Consider the following 14,810-nt stretch of genomic DNA (forward strand, 5'->3'; position numbering starts at 1 on the left):
ACTCCTTGGGAGTTTTTATGTATATGTCATCTGCAAATAGAGATAACTTTATTTCTTCCCTTCCAAACTGGATTTTTTTTTTCCTAATTGCCCTGTCTAGAACCTCACGTACAATGTTGCACAGATGTCGGGGGGACAGCAAACATCCTGGTATTATTCCTGATCTTAGGGGGAAACATTCAGCTTTTCCTTTAAGTATGTTAATTATATTTACCTGCTTTTAAAAGTCATCATCTAAAAATGTTTTTTAGTTAATTGAAAATAATAAGACTTTTTTTTTGCTTACTTTGAAAAAGGCAGTTCAAACCAGCCTCATAAGACATCTTTAAGTGTGGATATAAAAAGTTCCTGAAAATTCTTTCCGCACCTGCTCTCTAGTTGTAGAGTCATTGATAATGTGAAACCCCTGCTCAGCTCTGGTCAGGAGGAGCTGGCCACTGTCCCTCCTGGCGAAGGGTCTGACTCTCCTTCCCCAGGTCACCATCGTCTCAGGGCCACTTCTGGAAGCAGATGAAAGTAGCCTCTTCCAGCCCTGACAGGCTGTTGGGCTTTGCATTGACCTGTGTCCTGGCATCTCTGGGTTTTGAGAGTGGGTGAAAGGTTCTTAAGTATTTTTTAAGGCATTGAATGTAACTTCATAACATACAGTTTGTGGGAAAAATCATCTGTAATTCTATCCTCTAATACACTTTTAAATATTCATTTCAGTCTTTTCCCCTATATAGAATGTACATATACAGCTGTAGACTCTACGTAGTTTTGTGTCCTCTTTGATTTATTTAATATTTATTTTAATATTCATTTTCCAATACTGGTAAAGTTTTATACTATAGAATTATATGTATAATGTTTCCTCAAGTGGGTTTCTCTTAATTTAATCATTGCCTGTTGTCAGGCATTTGGTTGTTTCTGATGTTTTCCCAAAGACCGCACTGCAGTGAACACTTTGTGCACAGGATTTTGTCTTTCCTTTGGATGATTACCTTAGGATACATTTTCCAGCAAGAAATAATCAGGTCCAAGGTGAGGGACATTTAGTGACTGTTGATACGTAGTCCCAACTTGATTTGCCAAAGGGTGTGTTGGTTTACATTATGAACTAGTTTTAGCACAATCTTTGTAGTAGTTGGATAGTATGATGTTTTAAATTGCTTATAGGTGAAAGTGGCATGAAATTATTTAATCTCCTTTTCTTTTTATTATTTAATGTGATTTGTTAGTGGTATATGTGAGAATTAAGGTTAATTCCTTAAGTTTAATTTGGGAAATTAGTGGGCTTAGTTAAAAATGTAAAACATGTTAAAAAAGTACTTGTCTGATGTTATTGTACTTGAATCTTTTCCTGACAGCTTGCCGATGTTCACCGTGCTCAGGAAATTTACCATTCCACTTACTTTACTCCTGGAAACCATCATACTCGGGTGATTTTTCTTTTTCGTCTATTCCTGTGGTGTCCTCTCCTCCCTCCCCTGAATTATTTTTACCTCGCAAATTCTCAGCATCGAGTCATCTTTCCAAATCGTTGATTTGAATTGCTAGTAGCAGTTGTTTAAGGACAAATGTTTATTCACCTAAAAGCAATCTCCTGTTTCTATGTTTTCCTAAGAACTTAATAAGTGATTTTTTAATTGTAATTTTACATTAGACAAATAATACATATTTGTGGTAGAAATTTATTAAAAAAACAAGCACCCCAAAACAGATATAAACCTGTTTCCTGAGCCAGATGTAATACACACTGATTAGGAATACAGAGGGAAAATTGTCCATGTAGACATGTAAGATGGGAATGCAGAAAACCAGGGAAATCCATTGTGATGCAATGATTATAATGTAACATCAGAATAAGTTGATTTTATAGTGTTGGTTTAAAAGTTTCTCATGAGGATATTTAGGCTGACATACAAAAACATGATTCTTGATTTTGCTGTGAAGATTATATAACAATGAAATTTGGATGATGGCCCGATGTTTTAAGTCCTATATTGAATTTTATCTTAATCTTTGTAGGCTTGACATGAGTACACTCAGCCTAGACCTACCAGCGGTAGCTCTTCTGCATTTCATCCCAGCATCTGTGTAGTGAGAACAGAGAAATAAGTTTATAATTAGATGAAGACAACTGCTTAAGAAATAAAGTAAATTTGGTCTGGCACTTAGAGACTTTAGTGCTTTCTCTATGTAAAGCATTGTCCCTTAGATTTTAGCTATAAAGCTGTTAACAATGTCTATTTTTAGTTTGTTTAAAAAATATAATCCGTATTTTTTCCTCTCTTCCTCTTCTCCTTATTTGTGCATCCATCCATCCATTTATTTATTACAGGAAACAGTATTCCGTGAACATCATTGTCAGTGTCTTTGCCATCATTCTTGGTGCTTTCATAGCCGCTGGGTAAGACTTTGGACTGTTTCTGCTCAATAACTTCTTTGTGTCTTTGACAACAGGCCCAGCCCCATCCTCGGTTTTCGTTTTCCATCTGGCTGCAGTTGAATTGAGCAGCCAAGAGACAAAGCTGTTGATGTTAGTTGAATCCCCAGGTGTTCTTGTGAAAGTCAAACCGGATTCCAAGTTGGCCATTTCTGAGAACATAGAAAGAGAGCATTACAAGATACTAATACAGCTTTTTCTTCATAAAAAGGAGTGAACTGTTTACTTTTATTACTGAATGTTTGTCTTCAAAATAAAAAATTTACTTGAAAAATTCTTAGGCATTTGATCAAGCAGAATAACAGATTTATAAAGCCTTTATAAGGATTTATTTCATTATCCTGTGATGCCTTAGCAGTCATTATTTCCAAGGATGGAATACTCTCAGGACCTGAGCCAATACCAGTGCATGACTACTGTCTTATCCATTGATCTGCAGGACCAGGAATGCAGACTCCAAGTTTGCTTTTGAAAGCAGGCACTCAGACTCCTGTCTTGGATAGCACAGTGGTTAAGGCACGCGGGCAGTTACATTCCCTGGGTTCAAACTTAGCCCTCCCTTGCCAGCTGTTTCTCAGCCTCTCTCTGCCTCAGCTTCCTCATCTGTTAAGATGGTAACAGAAAAGAAAAAGCTACCTGAATAAAGGGAAGAAAGAAAAGGTTGGAGGAATTTCCGTTAAATTGATTTCCTTAACTCTTCAGAAGCAAGAGTTCTGGATCATTAATTACAAATTAAATAAGGGTGTAGGCCACAGAGCCAGGCTGTCTGGATCTTCGTCTAGTCTCACTCACTAGCTAATAACCAAGCACAAGCTATTAACCTCCGTGGGCCCCAGTTATTTCAACTGTAAAGTGGCGATTATTCTAGAATGGCATCCACCTATTTAGGTCATTGTGAGAATTAAATGAGATAATAATAAACTAGGGTTTATGCTGGTATGAGGCCAAGTTCAACAGAAACACATTGAACATTTGCTGTATGCTGGGCATTGTTCAGGTACTGGGGAGTCCAGCAGTGAACAAAACAGACAAGAGTCCTTGTGTTCACGGAGCTTACATTCTATTCAGTGGAGACAGACAGTAAGCAAAAGAAATGTTAAAAAATATAGCATGCTGGATGGTGACAGATATTAGCAAAAACAGTGATGTTTCTTCTTATTATACAGGCATGTAGTCCCTGGCCTAGACTAAAATTTGTAATGTATGTTTTCTTTTTTTTTCTTAATATCTTTTCTTCCTTCCTTCCTTCCTCCCTCCCTCCTTGCCTCCCTTTTATTGCAGTAACATTGGTTTATATGTTTAATCATTATATTTTATCATTTTATTTTGATTTCTGTGTAGGTTACATCATGTTCACCACCCAGAGACTAAGTACAATCCATCACCACACGCATGTGCCTAATCACCCCTTTCCCTCTCCTGCCTCCCCTTTCCCTCTGGTAACCACCAATCCAATCTCTGTTTCTATGTGTTTGTTGTTGTTTTTAGCTTCTACTTATGAGTCAGATCATATGGTATTTGATTTTCTCCCTCCGACTTATTTCGCTTAGCGTAATACCCTCAAGGTTCATCCATGTTGTCACAAATGGCCAGATTTCATCATTTTTTATGGTTGAGTAGTATTCCATTGTATATATAAACCACATCTTCTTTATCCATTTGTCCCTTAATGGGCACCTAGGTTGCTTCCAAGTCTTGGCTATTGTGAATAATGCTGCAATGAACATAGGGGTGCATGTGTCTTTACACATTTGTGTTTTCATTGTAATGTATGTTTTCATTCATGGCTTCCTCTTCCCCAGTCCTAGCTGTGGCTGAGTACAGCCCCTTGAAGGCTGGCCTCCGTGCTGTCGCTCTGTGCTCCGTCTTTCTGGTATGGTACCAGTGTAGACGTTACAGCACTTAGAGCCTGTTTTCGTCATGAAGACTTTGTTCAAATGAAATTATATGAGTAAAGTGGCTAAAAAACAGTGGTGCTCTGTTGAAGGTGCCTTCCTCCCATATGCTCTGGGTCTCCCCTGGGCAGCCTCTCTCTTTTAGGTTTCTTAGTGCTCAACTTGGAAACCACTGACTTAGAGCCAGTTGAAGATTTGTAGAAAACATGGTTTATAAAAGTATCTAAGTGTTTGGTTTGGAATGGCCCTTCAGATGCTGGCTATGTGGAAGCACTTTTCTAGAACCAGTCCATAGAAATTAACATATGTGACACTTGAATGAGCTGAAAGGGTAAATAGTGTTTCCTAAACTTTTACCCAAGAGCCGTCTTGGAATGGTAGTTCTCGACTTTCCCTTCCTCAGCACCCACAGGATGGAACTGTCCTGGTGGGTGACTAGTACAGTTCTAGCTGCAGGCCAGCTGTGACTGCACCCTTCTCTCCTCTGAGTCAGGTTAACCTATTCAAATGCAGGTAACTGCAGAATGGACTCAGTTGGATGAGTTGGTTTGTGCTCCTGTAACAAACAGCCCGCATGTCTCAGTGGTTTCACATACCACATGTATTCTGCTCACACCACACATGCAAACCAGCATTGGTGAATGCTGCGGGGGTGCTCTGCTCATCGTAGCTACTCAGACCCAGGCTGATGGAACTCCTGCGTCAAAGGGGACTTCCTTACACGTCCGGGTGGGAAGAGAACATGGGCAATCGTGTACTGACTCTTCAGGCTTTTGCCCAGAAGTGACATGTGTTACTTCCTCTTGCATTTTGTTTGACAAAGCAAGTCGCATATCCAGAAAAAGTTGAAAGAGAATGTCTGTGAACGGCCCTGAATGACAACCACAAGGCTTAACCATGAATCTGCTCTCACTTATGAAACAAGTAAATTCCTCTCAAACTCTGTGCTTTCGTGACTGGCCTAAACAGATGGCTGTTGGGAGCTCTTGGCCCCGAGGGGGAGGGCTGAGAACTCTGGAATTCCCCTCGGCTGCGGGGAGGTGAGCCGTGCCTCCTTTCCATTCCCCTAGAAGCCGGGCTTTTTCTGCTTATTCAGCTCTTTCCATTTTCGGGAATAGGAGACTTCCCGCTCAGCCCAATGTGGGGAGGCGAGAGGTTTGGAAAAGGTTTTTTTTTGAGAGATTCTATTTTTGTGATTGAGCTAGTGAATTCTGAGTCATGATGATCTAAACTTAATTTACGTCCTCACAAATATGCTTGTAGATGATAATGCTAGTGGAGGCCTCAAGCAAAATCGGGTTTAATTTGTGTTCAGATTTTGATGCAATTTTTGCCTATTTCCTTCTCTTTGATTAGAAATAATCTTATTTTGATATTGAAGGGATCAAAATATGCCGCTTTGGCATAAGCATTATTTTGAGCTGAAGGCACTTGACACTTAACAGATGTGGGAAGAGTTCTTTGCCCTTCCCTTCTCTGCCTAGAGGCAGACCATAAATTTCCCTTTGTGAAGGTGTCCCCCTCTCCCGCACCAGGAATGGGAACGCAGTTCCTATCACCCAGGACAGAGTCTGCATAAACAAACTTCACTAAAATAACCCTTACCTTCCATTAGATTCCCCCATATATTTCCTAGTCCCTTGCCCATAATTTATTTGTTCCTCAAAACCCAAACCTTCTTCTTTGTTAAAATGGCATATAAGCCCCAGAGTCTAACTGCTTCTTTGAGTCTTACTTCTTTTCTGTGAACTCCTGTGCATGTAAGATATTTAATACAATTTGTATTCCATTTTTCCCATTAATCTGTCTATTCTCAGTTAAATTTGCAGGCCCCCCTGTAGTGAGCCTAAGAGCGTGGAGGTAGCATTCCTGACAGTGTATGTTTATGAGTTGCGGCGTGGGGCTATACTGTCTGCAAGGTCAGGTGCGGGTGCACAAATCCTGCCGTGGCCCAGCTGTTGTTGTGTCTTCTCCCAATGCCTTATCCCCCCAGACATTGTCGTACTAGTGTTATTTATTTAAAAAGGAAAGCAAAGAGAAGGTGCTTCAAAAGAATGGGAAGAAGGGAGCCTGAGAGGAGTTGCAGAGAAGGAATGGATCCCTGCCTCGCCTTGTTCATGGGCAGGGTGCTGGGGGTGCTGGTGGATGAGGTGGCTATTTGGGCACCAGATGGAGGTGCCATTTCCTCATTCACCCCTACTGCCCCTCACTGCCCAGCTGTCCCCACACGGCTGTCCCCTGGGGATGCCCTGTTTACTGCCATGAGCAAAGCCACTGAGTGGGTTGAACAAATTACTGCCCTTAGGAAAGCAGCTCCCCAATTATTATGCTGATTTATCAGTTAGCAAAGAAACAAAGGAAGATGGTTAATGTCCCTCTGGTTTTAAACCATTCAGGATTAAGTTGAAGCCACCTGATGGCCTAGTTATGTCTTTGTCTGGAGGCAAAGCAGAGGAATTACCCATTCTCCACCACAGAGGGGGAAATGCGCCAGAGAAAGCGTAGTTACTGGCGTCGCAAATGGATTTGATTAGGGAAAAATAAACAGGCCAAGTTGCGAGTTTCTGAAGAATCTTCTTCCTCTTGTGTTCTTCCTCCCAGTTCTGACCTTGCTTTTAACTTGGAAGGCTATATTTTTGTGTTCCTGAATGATATCTTCACAGCAGCGAATGGAGTTTATACCAAACAGAAAATGGACCCGAAGGTACCAGATCTTCACTCCTATGGCTTTTAGGCTTTGTCCTCTGGCCCCTGAAATTACATGAAAAAATAAAACAAATTTGTAAGGTTGGCATGTCATTTAACTTCTATAATATGATCTATAAATTACTAATTTCTTTTCAGTTATCTTGTCTGTGTAGGTTCTCGTTACTCCTTGTCTTGCAGTTTTGGATGAAAATTAAGGTAGGAAGGGAAAAGATGCCACTACTTTAGGTGCACAATCAGAATATATAAAAAGAGGGTTATTTTGAAAAGCAAATTAAAATTAAAACAGGTTTTTTACGATTATCGTCAATGACCAAGGTGAAGTCAGGTATATTCTGAGAACAGCTCTGTTTTGGAGTCTGGAGACGTGGGTGACAGAAACAATACAGATTTTGCTACTTGTCATTGTGACTTTGAACCTTAAATTCTCCAGACCTCAGTCGCTTCACCTCTGGGATGCGGTGACTGGAATGGGTCATCTGTAAGGTCCTGTCCAGCAGTCAGCGCCTCTCCCGGTCGTGGGGGCCTGGTGGGCACGTGAGCCTCTCTTCCGTGTAGCTGCCTCCGTATGGAGGCCCCAGCCCTCCACCCCCCTCCCCCAGCTCTTCCGGAAGCTCCGGAGGATGAGCCAGATGTCTGTTTCTTTGTCCCAGGTTCTTTGTGTTGAGTGAGGGAGCTCCCTCTGACAGGCAGGCTGACTTCTACGAGCTGTTTTTTGTCAGCACTGTTTTTTTCTGCATGACTGTTTTTTAATGGTGGCAGTTTTACAAAACAGATTTGTTGCTTTTTGAGAATCACAATGTGTCACCTTTTATGGGAAGTGGTGGAGCCACTTTAATGAAAAGTCAGCTTATGCAAGGTTGGAAAACAGGACGCCTGGTGTTTGAACCCTGCTGCTCTTTCACAGAGAGAGCAGATGTTTTTAAGGAGTTCTGTTTATATTAACATTTTTAATGTTCCTTATTTTGTTCCCGATTTCTCATTTTGAATAGCATGCTTTAAAAAAAAAATCAGTGGGGGCCACAGCCATGCTGTGGTAGGCATCCCACGTATAAAGTAGAGGAAGATGGGCACAGATGTTAGCTCAGGGCCCGTGTTCCTCAGCAAAAAGAGGAGGATTGGCAGTGGATGTTAGCTCAGGGCTAATCTTCCTAAAAAAAAAAAAAATCAGTGAGAATGTTAAGAGATGGGTGGAACCTTGGAGGCCATCCATCTCCATCCCTTTTATCTGTTGTTTTTGTGTAAAAAAAAAACATTTGTTTCTGTGGGTGAGGGGTTTTCTTTGTCTTCTCAGGAGCTGGGGAAGTACGGGGTGCTCTTCTACAACGCCTGCTTCATGATTGTGCCCACTCTCGTCCTCAGCGCCTCCACAGGGGACCTGCGGCAGGTGAGCGTCCCGTCTGCACACTCTTAGTTAGCCGTCTTTGAAAATGTGAATGTTTAACCTTTGGTACTCGTGGAAATAAACATAAACGTAACTGGGGTGACAGGAGGGCACATGGAAGGAAGATGCTTGCCATCCCAGGCACATCTGTGGCCCTGTCCTCGCGTTGGCGTTTATCCTCAGACATGTGCGTGCAGCAGGAAGGAGTCACGGGAACTCCAGACTTGAAGCTTTCTGGAAACAACAATACAAATAAGAAAAATTTAAAAATGGAGTCCTCTCATCCCCCTTTGCTGATGTAGGGATCCTGGGAAAACTGACTTAGAAGGGGATTTTGATAGTTTAAAAAATGGATTTATTTATTTATTACCTTTTTTATGGACATTTTGAATCATACAGTAGAGAGAATAATTTAATGGACGCTGATGTAGCTGTCAGCTGGCTTTAACCTTTTCATCGTTTCACTATCCTTACTTCCTCTATCCCCATTCGCTTTCACTTTTTTTCCCCTGGAGTATTTTAAAGAAAATCCCAGATATCATGGAATTTTGCCTCTAAATATTCCAGGATCTACATTTGAATTTTGAGAAATGTTGTTCCTTTGGTGTTTGCCATACTCGCCTCACCTGCTGCACACTCCTGAGAGATTAAGAAAATGGTGAATAAGTAGAGAGGTGGGGGCCCAGCTGGAGGGGGCAGAGGCCGTTGTCTCAGGAAGGCTCAGTGTTCACTCATCGCATTTGCCGTGGCCACCTGGAGTCTGCCGGCCCCTGCCGAGCCCTGCTTCTTCAGAGAGCTGCCGGCCACACCACCAGGAAGACTTTTGCCTGAATCTCAAGGAGATGTTTAAGTTCATGTGGGAAACTAGATGTGCTGGGCAAAATCCTGGTCCACTGTGGCCTCCACCCACAGAACCCGCCCAAGCTGGCTGGGCAGCCCCCTTCTCAGTGCTGGCCCGGACTGGGGCTTTAGGCAGGCCAGTGCAGCAGGCGTTTACCTGCCATGGGCAGTATTTCTGTGTTCACAGTCAGCATGGTGGTGTGATGCACACTGGCTGAGAGCCAATCCCATTTGTAGCCTTTAGGGGTTTGGATGACTTTGGAAGGCTGCGGGCTCCTGTGCACTCCTGGGGGGATGTGAGGGTTTATTATTCTTTCTCAAAACTATACTTTCTCACATGTACAATTCCTTTCTGAAAGATGGAGCAGCAGAAGGGCTTAGCAGCAGCATCCCCAGAGGTAAACAGCCATGTCCACATGTTTATACTGAAAACTAGCAGGAAACACCAGTATTGATATAGAACCCTCGTGTGTGACCCTGGGCCCTGCTATTAATTCAGAGTGTTGGAAGTGTAGGGGAGGAAGACATTTCCTCTACCCACTCTGGGTCCTTCTGGCCAGACAATGAATTAAATTCACATGAGACAGAATAACAGGAGAAAATCAAAGCTTTATAACACGTATACATGGGAGAGACCCAAGAAAACTGAGCAACACACCAAAATGGCGGAAGCTCTCCCCTTAAATACCATCCTCAACTAAAGACAAAGGAGGATGTTGGGAGTGGGGGCAGCCAGTTATAGGAGATTACCAGAAAAGCACAGTAAACAAGGGTAAGGTTATTATGCAGATTTAAGTCCTTGCCCTCTGCATTGATAAGAGTTTTTAGAGATAAGGTCATTCCTGCTTCTTGCTGGTACAGAGAGGGAGACACCTTCACAGATGGAGATTTCCCTTATTAATGTAAATGTCTCTTACAAAGGGTAACTTCTACTTCTCAGAGTTTCTCTTTTGTCTGCAGTTTTTAAAAGTAACCAGCCCCAAATAATCCTCATGCCAAAGAGACATATCTTGGGGTGGCCAATTCCAGTCTCCCACCGAAGTTAGAGCAGGCACCCTACAGCTCTCTGGTAGTAATGAACAGGACATCTGAAAACACAATATTTATTTTTCAGCTGCCGTCAATTGATTTTAAACCAATTCAGTGTCATTACATATGACATATGACGTTACATAAAGTGAAATAAAGAACCCTCAATGAAGTAGTCCTAGTGGCTTACCTCATTATCATAGAAATGTGGGGTTTTTTGAAGTCACTGGAGTTCATCAGTTCTGAAATTCTGGTACTTTATAGCTGTTTCAGCTATATATTTATTTCCAGAAATAGATATCTAGAAACTCCTAAGAACTCTTAGAACACCTGATTGGAACTAAAACATATTTCTCCATAGGAACAATTTTATGAGTGGCATAGTGACCAAAAACTGAATTTTAGTTACATTATGACTAAACTAGATGATATATCTTTTTAATAATTTGTAACATTGTTTTGTAAGAATATGTGTTCCCACATCCAGATCATTGACTTATAAACTTGTAGCGGGTGCTTCTGAAGTTGCTGCCTGCCTGTAATGATTATCACCCAGAATTATTATACTTTCTCATACGATAGTAAAAATAAGAGTAGCTGATATTTGTTGAGGATTGTTCTATCAGACATCAAAGCATTGTGCATGAACTGTCTCATCCTGCTCCTGCAACACCCTCCAAGGAGGAGGTGCTGCTGAGATCCCTGTTCCCCAGAAGGAACCTAGGGCCCCACGTTTCAACAGCTTCCCAAGGACAGTCGGTGATGGATCCAGGCAGTCGACTCTGGAACACATCCTCTGCTGTAATCTCAGTGGTTTTATTTATATATGAAAAGTGTTTCTTTCTTGCACGCATGAAAAACTATAACCTATCACATGTTGACGAAAATAATCCATGACCAATTTATAAATGAAAATTTGGGTGAGTTTATTCTGAGCCAAAATCTGAGGACCATGGCCCAGGGCCTTCCTTCCCAAAGGAAAGAAGGGCACCAAAGAAGTGGAATGTACAGAGTGGTTATATAACCCCAAAGAGGATGTTTCACAGATGATTGAAATGGCCCTTTTACAGTAGTCGCGAGGTTCCTCTGTTTGCACAGTGATTGATGGGCACAGCAGGTAGTAGGTCTGCTGTCTCGGTGGACTCAGCAGGTGGCAGGTCTGGGTGGTCAGAGGTGAGTGCAGCAATCAGTTCCTAGCCTAAGGAAAGATGGTTATCCCTAAGGAAATGCCAATGGGGGGGGAAGTTGCACCTTTATCTTAAGGCCATTTGTTCTTGTATTTGGGACATAGCATATGCTTAAGCAGATGTACAATGCATGCTCAATGGTCATGTCAGGCCCTTTTGGAAAAAACAAGGTCAGACCGAATTAGGTTTACACCAAATGGCTTCCTCTTATACTCCAATATATCCTATTGCTTGCCATTTCTATTTGTCACACATGTATCTTAGAAAGTACAAGAGGCCTGGCATATACTTTAACATATTAAATTGTGGTGCTCTAGGAGAATATTATGTTCCTATTCTGGCTGGTGGTACTAGAATATCTCAATATTTACTCTGTCTGACTTCTTCCATTTGACCGGACTCCTATGATTTCAAATAAAAGTTCCTATAAGTACCTTAGAGCCCTGGCTGTGATTACGGTTCACTGAAATTCCAGGTGGATCAGAGCTAAATATATAGATTTATTCAAAAGTCTCTAAGAAAAATTATAATTAGAAAAATGGAATATATTTATGACTGTAAGGAAGGCTGTCTGTGAAATGACAAAATACTTAAGTCAAAGTTAAAAATTCTATTTTAATTTAAAACTCTTGTATGATAAGAGATGCCAAAAGATACGGGACACTTTCTGTAATGTAATCAGTAATGAAAATAAACTCTGTAGAAAAAATGGTGAGATTTTCCCTACTGACATTGATCCACTCTGTGTTCACTGAATCAGGACAAACTTCTTCAGGTGGTCACTTTTAACATGGCTGAATCCATTTTTAGATTGTGCACCAAATGCAATAAAGAGGCAAATTTATGTAATTAATGTGTTAGGCTGCAATATAAAATTGCATTTTATTTGCCAAGTTTGGTTTGCTTGTACCAAAAGTTGTTTGATGAATTACAGTGAAATGTTACCTTCTCTCCTTAACAGAGGGAGTTCTTGGGTGAGTCGTTTATCCTGGTTGACTGGAGAGCACCAGAGATGGTGCTGAGATGCGTGTGTGTGACCCACAGCCCTGGGCTCACACCTGGACCTTGGCCTTAGACAGTTAGTAGATCTGGTAACAGCACCTGGACTCTGACAAGTCAGCGATGTCAGCAACTCTTGTTACCAGATGAGGCCCCTGGAAAATCCTCAGTCGGTGAACTTTGTTTTGTCATTTGAATCACTACAATAGGTTCAGTGTACATTTAGTGTATTACAGTTGATGAACAGGGACAGATAATGGGACTTTTTTTAATAAAAAAAATCTATAAATGCAAAATGAAAAAGATTCACACTCCAACATACTTTTACAGCAATGTAGTAAGTCTCAAAGAAGAATTACTTTATTGTTATTCATCTTTAATTATTTTCGTTTTAAATTAAATGTCATGCTACATTATTTTTTAAAATGCCACCAGCACAGCCTCATCATTACTAAAGAAACAAAACTGAAATCTGTCAAAATTTAGATGGGCAAAGAATCCAAATACTTCTATGAAAATTACTAAATAGCGCTCAATGGTCTGTGTGGTATCAGGAATATATATATGTATGTTTACTGTTTATGTAAACGCTTCCAGGTCTTTGAGTAAATAAATGTTTTTCTACCCTTGGTTGAAGTTTCGGGCATATGGTTTTCTCTTGTTCCCGATTGTATTTTAATTTCAGACACAGAGTGTTTTCCATAGTTGTTGTTTGGTGTTTTGTTTTTTGGGTTTTTTTTGAGGAAGTTTAGCCCTGAGCCAGCATCTGCCACCAATCCTCCTCTTTTTGCTGAGGAAGACTGGTCCTGAGCCAACATCTGTGCCCATCTTCCTCTACTTTATATGTGGGACGCCTGCCACAGCATGGCTTGACAAGCGGTGCATAGGTCTGCGCCTGGGATCCACACTGGTGAACCCCGGGCTGCTGAAACTGAGTGCTTGAACTTAACGGCTGCGCCACTAGGCCGGCCCCAGTTGTTTGGTTTTGATCTTCACCTCAGCATGAACTGTCTTGGATGTTTTCTGTTCCTTTGATTGGCTTGAGGCTTGCCAGTAAGACAGATTTATATTTACTATATTTCTTCTTTTACAAGTAAGCATTAAAGAAAAAAAGCTTTATGATGGAAACTTTCAAACCTATACAGAAGGAGAGAGAATAGTATAATAAACCCAGTGGCCCCATCAGCCAGTTTCAGCAATATCACCATTTAGTGTGTATCTTTTTGATTAGAGAGGGTGGGCAAAGTATTACTAATGAAACAAGGACAGTAAAGTGCGACAAGGGTGTCCTAATTGGAGAAGAGAATTCCATTTTAATTGGTTTAAAATTTTTGAATTATAAACTTAAAAAAGATTGCAATGGTTTTTAACATATAGTTGCTGAAACTTGGCTAACAAAGTATTACTTAATAGAAAGTGAATAGAACTTATATTTAATCATGTTATTTAGCACATAAAGTATAGTCTTGAGTCACCTTAAAATCATTTTTGGATGTAGGCAACGGACAAGTCCTGAATAAAATACTTTTTATTGTTACCTGTCATTTCAAGAGGGTCAGTTTTATTTTCTTGCTAGGAACTAAGTTCTCGGAGAGCAGAAACTGAGTCTTAAACTTCTCTGTCTCCCAACTACTCCTCCTCAATTACTTGTTTGCTTTGTAAGTAGCAAATAATAGTTCATTTCTTCATGTTACTTTCTGAGCATTTGCAAATTCTTGAAAACAGTTTATGAATTTAAGGTTTTCTTAGTCTTGCCAACATTATTAATTTGATAATAAACTTTCCTTATAAAAAGTAAACCCAGGACCTGGCCTCGTTGCCTAGTGGTTAAAGTCCTGCGTGCTCTGCTTCGGCGGCCTGGGTTGCAGGTTCGGTTCCCGGGTATGGATCTACTCCACTCACCAGGCATGCTGTGGAGGCATCCCACATACAAAAAAATGGAGGAAGATTGGCACAGATGTTAGCTCAGGGCTAATCTTCCTCAAGCAGGAAAAAAAAAAGGAAAAGAAAAAAAAAAAAGAAACCCAACACTGATTTTGTGGCTACAGGTTAGTAAAGGGTTAATGGTGGCCACAGCAGCAGTAGCTGTAATTTAGTACTTGTCACCTGCAAAGTTCTAAACAATTCATTAAAGCCTCACTTTGACCTTTTGAGGAAGTTTTTAAAAATAATCCCTGTTTTGTAAAATGAACCTGAGGTTCAGGAAGGAAAAGTAATTTGCCCAATGTCACACAACTGGTATTACCTAGGAGTTTTTAAATTGTATTTTCTGTTTTGGGAAGTGATTCCTGAATAAAATCTACCATTTCATAAAACCAATAGATTAAACTGCAGTATTATTA

The 14,810-nt window shown here is 40.8% G+C and overlaps 1 protein-coding gene across 14 annotated transcripts in view; it reads left to right on the top strand.

Moving 5' to 3' along the window:
- SLC35D2 (solute carrier family 35 member D2) overlaps positions 1-14,810 on the top strand; it is a 56,363-nt gene that overhangs the window by 24,416 nt on the left and 17,137 nt on the right. For 7 of the 14 annotated variants that reach the window (XR_006518636.2, XM_070495400.1, XM_044756584.2 and 4 more), the window contains 4 exons: positions 1,350-1,421; positions 2,324-2,392; positions 6,925-7,027; positions 8,324-8,416. Coding sequence is in view for 11 of the 14 variants with exons in the window: in XM_070495400.1 (XP_070351501.1) it covers positions 1,350-1,421; positions 2,324-2,392; positions 6,925-7,027; positions 8,324-8,416 (337 nt within the window). In the remaining 3 variants the exon portion in view is untranslated. The remainder of the gene's footprint in view (positions 1-1,349; positions 1,422-2,323; positions 2,393-6,924; positions 7,028-8,323; positions 8,417-14,810) is intronic. The other 7 variants (XR_011497233.1, XM_070495404.1, XM_044756586.2 and 4 more) reach the window with 2 other exon arrangements.

The sequence above is a fragment of the Equus asinus genome, chromosome 23 (genome assembly GCF_041296235.1).
Source record: "Equus asinus isolate D_3611 breed Donkey chromosome 23, EquAss-T2T_v2, whole genome shotgun sequence".
In the NCBI taxonomy this organism is placed as follows: Eukaryota; Metazoa; Chordata; class Mammalia; order Perissodactyla; family Equidae; genus Equus; species Equus asinus.